We start from the raw sequence: 14,796 nt of genomic DNA, 5'->3' as shown, positions 1-14,796 counted from the left end.
CAGAGAGTCGCCTGAGGCGGGAAATGAACCCGGGTCCTGGCGCTGTGAAGCAGCAGTGCTAACCATTGTGCCACCGTGCCGCCCAGAAAGCGGCATTTCTCTGCATTTTCTCTGACACTGTCACACTATATTTTGCATTCGGTTCTATTACCCTGATGAACTTATGTAAAGCATGATTTATCTGGATAGCACGCAAAACAATACTTTTCACTGTATCTCTGTACATGTGAAAATAATAAATCAAATCAGATACACTTTGACACGTGGAACCTCCAACCAGTCTAGGTGTTTTATTTTCACCTTCATCACAATTCCATGTGCAGTAACAAGTTACCTATGTATAAGGGGAAATACTGGGACAATTGTGTAAAGGCTAAATATATGAGGCAGGATGTAACAACACTAGTGTTTAACCATGTCAGGAGTGTGATGGAATACTCTCCAATTGTCTGGATCGGTAAAGATACAGCAACAGAGGCAGTGGCATAGTTTTATCACAGGCTCGCAATCCAGAACTCTTTGCTAATTTTCTCAGTACATGCGTTTAAATTCCACCATGGTGAAATTTGAATTTGATAAAATCTGGAATTGAAAGTTTATAGAAAATATGAAACCACTCCTGACTGTCAGTAAAACCGTTCTGGGTCATGAATGTCCTTTTGGGAATGATATCTGCTGTCCTTACCTGTGGCCTACAGCAATAGTGTTGACTCTGAGCTGCTTTCTGAAATAGCCCACCAAGCCACTCAATTCCAGCGCAAGCAAGAACTGCAGACACATGGGAACACCATTACCTGTGAGTTCCCCTCCAAACCAATGCTGTCCCTTCAGTGTCACTGATTTAAAATCCTGGAGCTCCCTAACAGTGCTGTGGAATAGCTAAATGTCATAGATTGCAGAAGCTCAAGAAGGTGACTCACCACCACTTTCTCCAGGACAATTTGGGATGGGCAATAAAGGCTGATCTTGCCTGCAACTTCTGCATGCTAAGAATGAATAAGAAAACTATATATTTTGATTTCATCTGCCATTTCCAATGCTCAGGAGCAGCAGTTTATACCATCTATAAGTTGCAATGAGAAATTCACCAGAGATCCTTAGGCAGTACCTTCCAAACCATTCACCACTCTGACTTGGAAATATACTGCCGTTCCTTCAATGGGTCACAATCCTGGAACTCTCTCTGGAAGGGCATTATGGGTCAACCTACAGCACATGGACTGCATCGATTCAAGACAGCAGCTCACCACCACCTTCTCAAGGGGCAATTAGGGACAGGCAATAAATGCTGGCTCAGTCAGTGATGCCCATGTGCCACGAGTGAATAATAATTTTCAACAAAAAAGCACAGCATCAATAAGTATCGAGGGCAAACTAACCTGTTATACTACACAGCAGCCTGAGGCTTGGTGTTTCCCCTCTGTAGCCATTTGAAACATCACCTCCTGATGTTGGCGGCACTGGAATCGTCATCGTGATAGGTTTGTGGAATTTTCTTCTCCTGGGTTCCACAGTCACTATCGGACTAAACGTGGCTCGGTTCCCAAGGATCTTTTTGACGAGTTCATCTGGGACTGGCTGAGCCTGTGGAATAAGGTCAAATCAAAAGTAAAGCTGGACAAGGAGGATCCCATTTCCCATCACAGATCAGTTGACAATGAATGGAGAGTAGATGGCAGAGCTTAAAACCAACGTGCTTTGTAATGTTCAGCTATTTCCAACGAATTGCCTGTATTTGTCAATCTTACAGATAACTCCAGGTCAAAGGGAACAGTGAGGAAATTTTCGCAGTCTGACAAGTAGCTGAAAGTTGCAATAAAACCGATGCATCCAGTGGGAACACATTGTTCAGGAATCATGGACACAGGAATTCTCCACAAGGTCCACCTATTTACAGAGTAACACAATTGGTAGATGGAGTGCTTATTGGCCCATCTACCCATAGACTTGATGCCTTTCTAATGGTCTTGAAACCAATTACAGACAAGAGAAATAATTCCACTCCCTCTTCATACCCGCTGAAAGGTCTGGTTGCACTGCCCATGTCACAATAGTAAATTCTCGCCACTTGCGATTGCACCATTCACAGGTTTTGTTTGTATGCCCCCACAAACAGCCGGACTTGACTGGAATCTGTTTCACGTATTTATCAGTCTCTGGTTAAAGTAAGTGTGTTCTTCCTACAGTTTCCATTGCCCTTTGCTTTTACAATCAGACTCTTTATGCCTAAACACTGTACACAGCAGAAAAGCTTTGGATGTATAAAGTCTGAACCTTTCAGTATCTTGAAGGTTTGTACCACATTCACTTTGAGGGGGAATAGAATGATACTCAATCTACATGAGCCACCCCCCCCCCCAGTATGAAGCTGGGATTAAAACCATCTTTCGTAAGATCATCTCAAGATATTTTGGGCTAGGAGTTGGTTGCAGAGAACACTCTCTGGACAGAGGATGTCTGCACAGTTTCATTTTGATGTACTCGTGCAGCCAATACCTCAACCTACAGCATCATCAGCACCTTTACAAACTGTGAAGTAATCAAGCAGTGGAACCAGTTGGAATAGGTGCTTAACATGGCAACCCACTGCTACAATAATAACGTAGCAGGATTCTTTCCTGAATCCTTTGCTCACAGCAGGAGCCGTGCTCCCAGAGACTGCTGGCTATTGAGGAGGCTACAAACTTTAGTACTGATTCCCTGATCCACAGTGTCTGTGGGATTGGTGGATTTACCTTGTATTAATGGCAGAGATTCAGCCTGGATATCATGCAGTGTAAAGTAAGCGACGGATGAATAAAGAGGAGTTTAATAAAGGAAGAGATCTCAAGTCACAGAATGAAGGATTTAACTTTACTCTTAAGTTCCTGCTAGTGTTGAGCTTAAGGAAACTTGGCAAATCCACTAATAGCAGCTGTGCATATCTGGAACTGGGCTGGAGCGTGCCAGGCTAGACAGAACGATGAACTCAGAATTGGAGCAGCTCCAAAGGATTAGCAAACATGCACGAAAAACAGCACCACCTACCTTGAGTGAAGTTGAGGGTAGGGTAAGTTGAAGGGAAAAATCTAAACACGTAATTTGCATCTCTCAGAGATTATGGATATATAAGACCAGGCTTTGAAAACAAAACAAAAAGAAAGAGATGATATTGGGAGTGCCAGACAGCTCAAAGTGAAGCTCTGTCTCCATCAGGCAGACAGACACTCAGCATCTGGGGGGGGATTAAGACCTTGCTGCTTTGCAATTGTCCTTAGACCTGGTTGTTAGATCTTGTTTCTGTCCTTGTTCCTCAGATGTCCGGACTGGCCAAGTTACAATCTGCACTGTTTACACGGTGCACAGACGTACTGACAGGGAATAGGCATCGCAAATCACATCTGGTCACTGAAGGAGTTTGTCTCCAGGCCTCCGAGTGCAAAAGGGTCAGAAATATCGGCAGCCATTTACATTGGAAATGCAGCATCCATTTTGGCACAGCAAGCTCCCAAGGGAAGTAATGTGATAATTGGGGGCAGGAAAAGGAAAAGCCGAAAAATTAGTTCAGACACTCAAAGCTAACAGAGGTGCTTTAGATCACGTGGAGATCAATCAACAGCCAACAGAAGTTGGTTCAGAGTGGTTGCTGTGTAATAGGCTGGCACTCTACGTGTTTTATGCGACTGCCAGGAGCTTAATGTTACAAATCACACAACACCAGGTTATAGTCCAACTAGCTTTCGGAACGCTGCTCCTTCATCAGGTGGTTGTGTGATTTTTAACTTTGTACACCCCAGTCCAACACCGGCACCTCCAGGAGCTTACACACCCTTCCAGAGTTCATCCCTATTTCACAGTACTGTGCTTAGAGGCTCTGCCATTGAATAGATTTCTAGATATTACCTCTAGGTTTAAACCATCAGAGGGGAAGGAGATAGTGTCAATCTCCCGCACTGAGGACAAAGGTCAGCTGATGTTCCAACTGAATGGCTCCAGGGGCACACTGATCTGCTCTTATGCCCATTAATGATGGCCATTCGCTGGGTGCCCCAAGATTCAAAACCCAGAGAGAATTAACAATGTTTAAAATACACTTGGATAAGTCCATGAATAGGAAAGATTTGGAGGGATAGGGGCCAGGAGCAGGCAGGTGGGACTGGTTTAGTTTGAGATTATGTTTGGCATGGGCTGGTTAGACTAAAGGGTCTGTCTCCATGCTCTTTGACTCTATATGATCATATGCTAGCATTGTTCTGGTATTATTTCATTCCTTTTTAGCTATAAAATCAAAATTAATCAGAAACTGATGAAGAGAGCTGAATCTGCAGCTGGAGTGCACCGAGGGTCCCACAGGAAGAGAATTTTTTTTCTGTAAAGTCACTACAGAATTTTCAGAAAATGCAGTACACTTGCCAGCACAGATCTGCTCGTCAACACCCACTTCAGTTTTCTAAAAGGAAAGGCTAAGTCCACAATGCTGAGCTCTCAGAGGAGAGCCCCATTCACAGGAAGTGTGGGTTGAGGAATCGGGGGGGGGGGGGCTGTGATGAAACTTGATCGTTTCCCTCTGCTCCCTTTTTAACACGACCTCTGGCAGAGTGGACAAACCGAACCAGCCCTATATTTAGATTGAATTCATCCGCAGTATGTACAATCAAGCATGTTTCAGTTAAAACAACTGCATCTTTAAAGTTGATGGAAAATATTTCAACATGCAGAATAATAATGGTAAAAGCAGCTCAGAGTTTAGCACTGAACACAGGGGTGTATGACACGGGTACCCACCTGGCTTGCTGAATTGGTGCAAATATTAGGAGTTGGGGACCCGAATATTGATCCAGCTTCCATGCTATTTTGCCAAAGCCCTGTGTTCTCCTCAGTCTCAAATTTTCACACCATTCTCCTTTTGTTTGGACCATAGTTTACCAATTCACTGACAATCCCCTGCGTAAACCAAGGACTGTGCTCTCCACAGTGTTACCGATAACTTACAACAGATTAACTGCTCCCCATTCTCCTTGTTAGTAATAACTACCCACATCCTCAACAACCCAACGAAACGGACCTTCCACATTCGCTCCAATAAAACTGCTTTTACGAACATCCACAGAATTGCCTGTGCTATGCACTTTTGGCACCTCAAGTCTCTAATGGTTACCATAGTTTCCCGACCCTGCATCATGCTACTGAATACAATCCATGGTCTTACTGTCCGTCTGGACCCAAGTACCTCGACGTGATGATATATCAAAGGCTTCCAGTCAGTGTCACCATCACAGCAGCTATGGTAGGATTCCATACATTTCTCTGTGTGTAACACAGTAACAGATGTGTATATCATTTACCCGAATCTGTAAGTCAACAAGTTACTGTTCTGCCATAATACCTAGGGACAAGTTTACAGAATCTCAAGAATGTGAAACATAGTGGGGTGACTACATTGATGGGATGTGAAATATCATTATCCCCACAACGAGTTGTGGTGCCGAGTTAAAACCTCATGTCAGCCCATGGTGGGTTCATGTTTCTAATGTCCCATGAATACTCATTTGCATAAGGCTTCTTGAAAATATTACATCCTGCATTCTTAATTTTGCATTTGTTGAAAGGCAACATCCACCTGACGGCACTGAGCAGACGTGTGCACGGTCAGTGGTTTCTCTTCATTAACTGTACAGGATGAGGGCGGGCAGAATAATGCTAGCTGGCACAGAGACTCTAGACTGGTCATTGGTGAGTGGAGTTGGGATCATGGAGGAATGGAAGGAGCATCAGGAAAAGACATCGGGAGGGGCTGTGCGTGGAGGAATGAAATGAGGCCATTTAGGACAGAGATGAGGAGAAACTTCTTCACCCAGAGAGTGGTGGGTGTATGGAATGCTCTGCCCCAGAGGGCAGTGAAGGCCAAGTCTCTGGAATCTTTTAAGAAAGAGATGGGCAGAGCTCTTAGAGATAGTTGAATCAAGGGTAATGGGGATAAGGCAGGAACAGGATACTGATTGTGGATGATCAGCCATGATCATAATGAATGGCGGTACTGGCTCAAAGGGCCAAATGGCCTACTCCTGCACCTATTGTCTAAATGCAAAAGGGCATTCCCACTACTGGGGAGGAGTTAGTACAGTCAGTCAAAGTAAGGACAAGGGGACTTCAAGAATGATATCAGCACTGTCCAACTGTATGCCCACTTGAGGATTTTATCTGGCAGAATCCATTGGGCTCACCTACAACATTTCAATGATCTCACACCAGAGTTAATGATCTCAGACACCCTTCTTGACCATGGACAGAAAGGAGAGCCTGTCGTGATGGTGACAAGGTCAGCCAGTGGACCTCACAGAATATGAGTTCTCTCATTGGGGCTGTTAACCTGGTCCAATCAGGGAGCCCAAGCTGGCAGATATGAACATGAGATTCCCCTCCAACTCTATTTTAATTTAATCCCTGCCCTCCACTTCACTGTTTTGATCACACAGCATTACCCTTTGATGTGAAGGGCACTGCTCGTCACAGGCCAGCCGGGTGTTTTCCTATCTTCCTGGTGGTGGAAATTGAATAAAGATTTGTGCACTTTGTGTCTCTCACTGCGTCTCACACCTGCACACACACACCATGGGTGCTGAGGAAAAAATATGCACTACCGTAGTTAGGCGGCAGTGTGGGGGTTAATTAAAAGAAAACAAAAAAAAAGTAAATTCCCCCTGTCAAAAAAAAATAAACACGAGATTTAGATTCCCCTCATTTTAGGGGACTGACTCTGTGCTGGCTGGTGTTACAGTCGGTATGTTACTGTTGGTTTCTGCTTCCTTTTTTTTGGAGGGAGAAAACCTGATTCCTGAACTGGCTGAATTATTTAGCCAGTCTGTTAACTGGTATTCCTTTTAGTGAGGCCTGATTGTGCATCAGGAGTTTAACATAATGTGTTTCAGTTCTCATTAGGGGATTGTTTCACTGGCTGGTTACAGCCTGTGTGTTATTCTTTTTTTCTCTTTTTACTCCTTTGAGAAAAGGACAATGTTAATTTTATGGTAGGGCTTAGCCCTTGGACTCTAGTTTTCTTTGTTTTTTATTGTATGTGTCTTCACTTTTTATTGGTATTTGGACTGAGCCTTTGTGGAAGACATACATTTCACCAGAGGAGCTGTTCCTGTGGGGAGGCCGAGCCCTGGGACTGGGCCTCTGAAGATTGAACACCTGTGTGTGTGCTGAGAGGTGAGCAGTTGCTGTATCCTGGAGTCTGGGAGAAGACCTTTCCTTCAGGAGTGGACCAAACCCCTGTGAGTTAACTGCACCTGTACAATGTACTGTGTTCCTGTGAGTGGGCCTGGCTCTCCAAGGCTGGACCAGGACTCCATGGAGACTGAACACCTGTGTGCTGTGGAGTGTGCATTTGATGCCTCCAGGAGTGGACTCTGCCCTTGGCTGTGGACTGTTTTTTTTAGCAGTGGACTCTGCAGTTTGGAGTGAACTCCATTTTGGACAATGCACCTCATAAACTGGAGTGGACTCCATTCCTGGGAATGGACTCTATATTTTGAAGACTCTATATATTTGGACTGTGGACCAGAAAGGACTCTGTTTTTACATAATTAACTGTTTTGTGTTGGTTGGTTGGACACCTGCACGGTCTTGTGTCCCTGGGTTTGGCAGGCCTTACTGTGAGCTGGGAGACTCATGGGTCGTCCTGAAAGCTGTCACCCCGAGAGCCGGAGGGTGGGTAGGCCATCCTTGAACCTGAAGGTTGGTAGGCTGTCCCGAAAGCCAGAGGGTGGTTGGCCACCCTGATGCGAGTCGCCCCGAGAGCCAGATGGTGGGTAGGCCGTTCTGAGCGCTGTCGTCCTGAGAAGGGGTAATTGGGACAGGCTGTCCTAGAGGTGGTCGAAAGGTGTGTGAGGGCGGACCAAGAACTGGAAGGGGCACGGGGTGAACCGAGAGCCGGAAGGTGGGTAGGGGCGGGCTGCCTTAGAGAGGTCGGAAGGTGGGAGGGGTGGGGGCTTGCTGGGTCTGTATTGTTTGCACTTCTGTATGTAACAGTATTGTCTCATGTACAAATGTCGTTGTTACTGTCTTGTCATATGTGGAACTGGGATTTGAGGTTTGTCCTCATCTCCCTGTAAACTGGTTGAACGGTAGGGTGTGGGGCCTGGCTTTGCTGCTCCTCTCCCTTGTAAAATTGCTGTCTCTTGTATACAGCTGTAAATGTTAACTGTTTTCCTTTTTGTAAACTGTTTTGTAATTTGTTTAATAAAATTAAAAAAAACAGGAGTCTCAGAGGTTCTCTTGACTATAGGAACCAGCTCTGAGCTAGCTGGGTCCGTGTCACGTACTACGCACGCGTAAATAAAGGGTGACTTGGTGATGGGACATCAGCCTTCAGGGAGTCATTTCGGAGCTGGCTGAGCCTATAATTAAGACACAGAGTAGCAGCATGACCAGTCAATCAAAACCAATTGAAATCACAATGCTGTTTCTTCTCCTGTAAAGGAAATGTGCCTAACTCTCCCATAACCACCAAAGTGTATCAACCATGAGGTGCATTTGTGCAGTCCACTCTCTGAATAAATTAGTTTTGCCAAATAATGATGATACACATGTATGAACAAAGTGAAACAGATATTTACAAGGGAAATTTAATCTTGAGAATACCCAGCTGACCTCTGTGCTCTCAATATTCACGATAACCGCAAGGGGATTGGGTCGAAGTTTGATCCATTTTGCTCAGGAGGCTGGGTTTTGATCTGCCTCTAGGTGTTGCACTGTCAGCTGATGACGGGTTTGACCCACCTCCCACCATGAGAGTAGACGCGCACTGGCAATGCCCGTTCTCATTACAACTATGTCGGAAATGGGAGAAGGCAAGAGAGAGTGAAGTGGCGGGTGCTGTTGGTTCTGGGGTGGCATGCTATTTGTGAACCTCCCCACTTCCACAAACCTTCACTGCTGCATTGAACGGGAGTGACACTGGACCATGGCTTTCCCCTCTGAGGAGAACTGACAAAGCCCCTTACCTGGAGGCCCACGCGGATCCTCTTGGTGAGAGCGCCCTCTGGGAAGGATGCCTGAACAAGAGGAATGTTCGTGCTGCTCAACATCCCACCTTCCGGTCCCATCTGATTACTTTCTTGTTTTATCCGTGACACCACGGCAAAATACTGCGGAAAATCCTTGGTGATGATCCGACAGATGCGCTTCTTCTCCAGCTCTTCGGCGCTGTCGAGTTCTAAATGAGAATGGATGAAAATATCGCTTTCAGAGCACTGGTGTTCTGACTTGCACACAAACACCCATTAAACTTCCATTATCATTCTGCTCACACAGTTTAAATGTGATCCTTACTTAAAACTGATGAAATGATAGTGCACAAAGATAGCCACCTGGAATTATTATCAGACAGTGGCCATTCTGCCCATTGCATCGATTTTAGCTCCATGTAAGAATTTCCCACTATAAATCCACTCTGCTGTTCTTTCCCGTTAGCCCTGCATTGCCCTCTTTTTCAACTGCTTGTCAAAAGTGCAACTGAAACTTCTTCCATCACACTGTTATGGACGAGATCAGACCCCTCAAAATATTTTAAGATGGTAGCCTCGACGCTAACTTTTTATTATTTATAAGGCAAATGTAAAGTGGTTGTTTTGGATGCAATGTGAGTGGTCAAACTACTCAGCATTAAGCAAAACATAATTTATTTAAACATTATAGTTAAATCACATCCAAATAAAGAGGAATTTAGAATAATAACTCTCGTGGAAAACCTAACCGAATAATAGATTTAGTAACTATTCCTAATTAACTGTTCCAATATAGTAATATTCCATAAACACACCCCGTGGTAAAAAGGCAAATTCAGAAAAATGGATTTGTCTCACAGGTAACCCAGAGAAACTCCAGTTTCGAGCTGTAACTGAGAGAGGGTAAAGATAGCTTCCACTTCTTCAAGCCCACAACAGTAACTGTTAAAGCTAAACCTAAAAACTAAAAAAAAACTAGAAATCCTGGTCTGTGACAGGTGGCCTCACCCATCCAGGCTGCTTCTATTGTCCCAACTGAAAAAACCCCAAGGCCTCACAAGCTGTTTGCTTGCTTACAGACACCTCTCGTTCAATCTCTCTTAAAAAAGTCCAGGACAAAATAACCTCTTAAAGCCACAGCATCATCATATCACTTTCAGGCAGTGCATTCTCGACCACACAAAAAGCTGTTTTGTCAAAAAAGAATTCTCAATCTCCAAATTATTTTCAATCTGTGTCCTCTGGTTACCAATTTACACAGCACTCTGAATAACGTCTCCCTATCTTCCTTATCCCCAGTGTTCCATTACAGGAAACTTCCTCTACAGCCAAATAAGACCTTAGCATCCTTTCTAAAATGTGATGCCCAGTTTCAGACACAACATTTCAGGTAAAGCCCCAGCAGCGATGTGACTCTTTACTCAAATTCATTCACAGGTATCAGTATTGTTAGCAAGACCAGCATTTATTACCTATCCCTGATTGTCTCTCCAAGGCCTTTTCAGTCAGCATTTCAGAGTCGGCCATTTTGTTGTGGATCAGGAGTCGCATATATATGGATAGGAAGGCCAATTTCCTTCCAGTTAGTGAACCAGATGGATTTTTAATGCAAATCTGGTGATGATATGATTACTGTTAATGATGCAACCTTTTTATTCCACATTTATGTAATTGACTGAATTTAAAATCCAGTCATAAAGTCATATCTCTGAAGTCCAAATGCCTCAATTACTAGTGCAACAACAAACAACTGTTCTATTGTTCCCACAGCACAAAGGCCATCACTCTTTTCACACTGAGTTGATTTTCTGGATTTGTGTACAGTACTTGAATCTCCCTGCCTTCCAGTCTTTACAATTCTGATCTGAAATTTACTTGCGAATTACTTCCTAGAGATGCATTTTTGTTGTCAGTGATGGAAAAAATAACACAAAATAGTTCTTTAGGCAGCAGTGTCCTTTCAAATCAAAAGGTTTGAGGACTTTACACATTCTCTAGAATAGGGAACAGTACTAACTGCATTTCAAAGTAACTCATGTCTTTACTTTTAGCTGGAAGACTTGAAAGTGCTTTGCTAATGTAAACTCATCTTTTCATTGAAGAAGAAAGGAAGTGATGAGGTAAATAAAGACATTAAAAAAGGCAAATGTAGCAATTTAATCCACCAAATCCACCAAAAGCACTAAGCTGCCTGTCACTTTAAGACATTACAGCCCAGAACCTCAAACATTCCATTTCCTCACAGGACCTTGTGCAGTTCAGGCGTGGGACAGCATCCAAGAATAAGACCACACAGAATACGGTTCCTTTTTTGTAAAATCAAGAGGAGGAGACAGAAGTTTCCTTCTAGCTACAGTGTGAAAATGGACAATTTTAACTTGAAAGAAAATAAAATGTGTCAGATCAGGGAACAATATCGGTTGTGTGTGGGCACATGTTTATAGGGAGAAATGAGACAATAGAAATGTTCCTTCAAGTGAAAGGAGAACTTGGATTTCTGTCACACATTTCATGACCACGACTCATTTGAAAGCACTTTACAGTTAATGAACTAGTGAAGAGCAGTCACTGATGCTCTTTGGAAATCTTCTGACCCAACTTCTCAGTTTCTCCATTCACTGCTCTCGGCATACAAAGAGGGAACCCGGATGGTTACACAGGATTAAAACATAATGTTCCAAAGGCAGGATTGCTGATATTGTAAAACATGAGCACCGTGTTTGCCAGATACAGACTCAAATCTACTGCCAACTAAGAAATGCTCTTGAATCATAGAATCCCTGAAGTGCAGATAGAAGCCATTTGGCCCATCAAATCCGCACCAACCCTCCAAAGAACGTTCCACCCCACCCTATCCCAATAACTAATCCACCAAGCCTGCACATCCCTGGACACCATGGGGTAATTTAGCATGGCCAATCCACCCTAACCTGCACATCCTTGGACTGAAGTGACACAAGAGTTTTCTTTATCAATCCAGATGCAAAATCATTTGTCTTTCTCCATTGTACTTTTAGCTGCCTGAAACGTAGCCAACCCCACTGTTCACATACCCAGTCTGTCCTCAGGACGAATCATTTTCCTTCTTTTTGGATGAATATTCCAACAATAAAGCAACAAATGTCAGTGAGCAACACGGTTTATCAACAAATACACATTCTGATTTCTCTTAAGCAAATTCTAGCAATGTTGTTAACCCTTCTTTGTTTCCTTCTGCCAAAACACCATTACAAATTTCTACAAACAGACAATTATCAGAGAAAAGTGCATCCCATTCAGATACCTTGGAGTCTGTTAACTTCAACTTAATTGTCACAGTGCAATTAAGCACACTGCACCAGCTCTTCCGAGTTTTTTTTAAAATTAGTGTCAATATCCTTCCTTTTCCTTGTATTTCCTTGTGTAATGATTTTATTTAAATAATCATCCAATGTTCTGTTGAATGCCTCAACTGAACCTGCCTCCACCACAATTTCAGGCAGTGTATGTTCCACATCCAAACAACTTACTGCACGTAAATTTTGGTTTTCTCCCTCACCTCATACTTGCTTCTTGTCCAAACCTCTCTCAAAATGGTGCCCTCTGGTTCTTAATTCGTTCGCACACGGGAACAGTTTCTCCTAACTCACTCTGTTCACGACCCCTCCCCCGAATTTCAAAACCTCCTGTCGGTTCTCTCTCCAATCGTTCACTGTGAAGCATTTCATCCCTGGAACTATTCGCGTAAACCTCTTGCATTCCTCCCTCTGTCCTGTCACACTCATGCACTTTGTATGGTATGATCTGCCTACACTGCTCACAAAACAAAACCTTTCACTGTAGCTCGGTACATGTCACAATAACAAATCAAATCAGATCAGATCTTTCACGCTGTCTCCACATCCTTGCTATAGTGCGGACCCAGAACCATACACAATACTCTAAATGAGGTCTAAGCAATGCCTTATACAGGATCACCATAACTAGTCTGCTGTTGTACACTGTGCTTATCATCATGAAGCCAATTTGCTGCAATTCTATGTGTATGCCCCTGGTCAATGGATCCAAACCGCTCCTACCTATTTTCAAACAAATATGAAAATTTGGCTGCCACAACAGTTACAACTGAGGTCTATTCCCATTATTTATGCACTTGCATTTACACCTTATCCTGTTTTGGACTCCAGCCATCTAGCTGTCAATTGTAACTGGTTCTCACTGTGCTGTTGGGAGTTCCTGTGTTCAAACCTGCCTGTCAAATATTTTGCATGCTCCTCAAAGTCACTTAGTATCCTTTATTTTCCCTCAAATCACAAAGTAACAAGACTAAGCAGTTCTAGTTGGTTGCCTCCATCTTCCACTTAATTCCAAGCGTTCCGAACATTACCACCTGTAAACAGGGTGCCTTTCTCCACAGCTCGCCAAACACTGCCTCTGACCCTCAGTTTTCTGGGTGGTTTTCCCTCCTTTGCCAAACACTTGATCAAATCAGATCCCCCTATAGTTTTCACGGGAATCTCAGACAGACACTTGCTTTGTGAAAACCAACCAAGACTGTGGTCACAACTGCGACTCACAGCTCTTCTCTTTCAAACCTTAAAACTCTGCTGTGCGCAGTAATCACAATGTGCTACTTCCTCCCTGCTTAAAATACACAGGTCAACAAACTTGGTTCGAGTGAAACCTTTCGGAAGATTTGACAGATGCAGCAACCAACTTAATAAGACTCACTCGTTCCCAAGTGAATAGAACCATAGCTATGTAGGATAAAAATTACATGGAACTCAGCATATTGCTGTAGTGATATCCCACTATTTAACTTAAAAGTGGACAATTTTAGGATAGTCCTCCACTGTTTTATGAGGAAAAGATGATTTTATATATCCTGCATCAAACTGAATTCAGAAACCAAAGGATAGATTTCACAGTGGGTTACAAATCTGATACTAAGGAACGCAACATGATGTTTCGTGCAAGTGTGAGTTCAGTGAAGTCAATATGAGAGACAAAGAGGGATTATGATAAAGAATACTTGCAACTAGCAGAAAAGGGAATCCTCAAGTTGCCATTATACAAAATTATGAGGGGCATGGATAGGATAAATAAACAAAGTCTATTCCCTGGGATGGGGGAATTCAGAACTAGAGGGCATAGGTTCAGGATTGTAGGGAAGATATAAAAGAGACCAACTTTTTCACGCAGAGGGTGGTACATTAATGGAATGAGCTGCCAGAAGAAGTGTTGGAGACTGGTACAATTGCACAATTTAAAAGGCATTTGTATGGGTTTATGATGAGGAAGGGTTTAGAAGGATATGGGCCAAGTGCTGGCAGGTGAGATTAGATTGGGTTGGGATATCTGGGTTGGACCAATCTATGACTCTGTATGCATGTCAATAGTAAAAGAATGGTAAAATAAGTAGCAGGGTCAAATGGGGACTAAAAGATGGGATTTATATTTAAAAGAGGCATGAATGATAAATGAATACTCAGAACATAGAACAGGAGCAGGCCCTTATGCCAATTAAGGACTTTAAAAAAGAAATTTTTACTCAGAATCTCTAGAGTATGGAAGCAGGCCATTTGACCTATTAAGACCACACTGACCCTTGGAAGAGCATCCCACCCAGACCTACCTATCCCTGTACCCTTGCATTTCCCATGGCCAATCCACCTAACCTGCACATCTTCAGACTGTGGGAGGAAACTGAACATCCAGAGAAAACCCATATGGACACCGGGAGAATATGCAAACTTCACACAGTCACCCGAGGCTGGAATCGAATCTGGGTCCCTGCTGCTATAAGGCAGCAGTGCTAACCACTGAG

At 43.5% G+C, this 14,796-nt stretch overlaps 1 protein-coding gene across 2 annotated transcripts in view; it reads right to left on the bottom strand.

Moving 5' to 3' along the window:
- ank3b (ankyrin 3b) overlaps nucleotides 1-14,796 on the bottom strand; it is a 392,035-nt gene that overhangs the window by 68,120 nt on the left and 309,119 nt on the right. For both annotated transcript variants that reach the window (XM_060841865.1, XM_060841864.1), the window contains 2 exons: nucleotides 8,988-9,199; nucleotides 1,380-1,584 (listed from right to left, as the gene is read on the bottom strand). In XM_060841865.1, the coding sequence (XP_060697848.1) occupies nucleotides 1,380-1,584; nucleotides 8,988-9,199 (417 nt within the window). The remainder of the gene's footprint in view (nucleotides 1-1,379; nucleotides 1,585-8,987; nucleotides 9,200-14,796) is intronic.

This window comes from Hemiscyllium ocellatum, chromosome 22, assembly GCF_020745735.1.
Source record: "Hemiscyllium ocellatum isolate sHemOce1 chromosome 22, sHemOce1.pat.X.cur, whole genome shotgun sequence".
Lineage (NCBI taxonomy): Eukaryota > Metazoa > Chordata > Chondrichthyes > Orectolobiformes > Hemiscylliidae > Hemiscyllium > Hemiscyllium ocellatum.
This window is presented reverse-complemented; position numbering and strand designations above follow the sequence as displayed.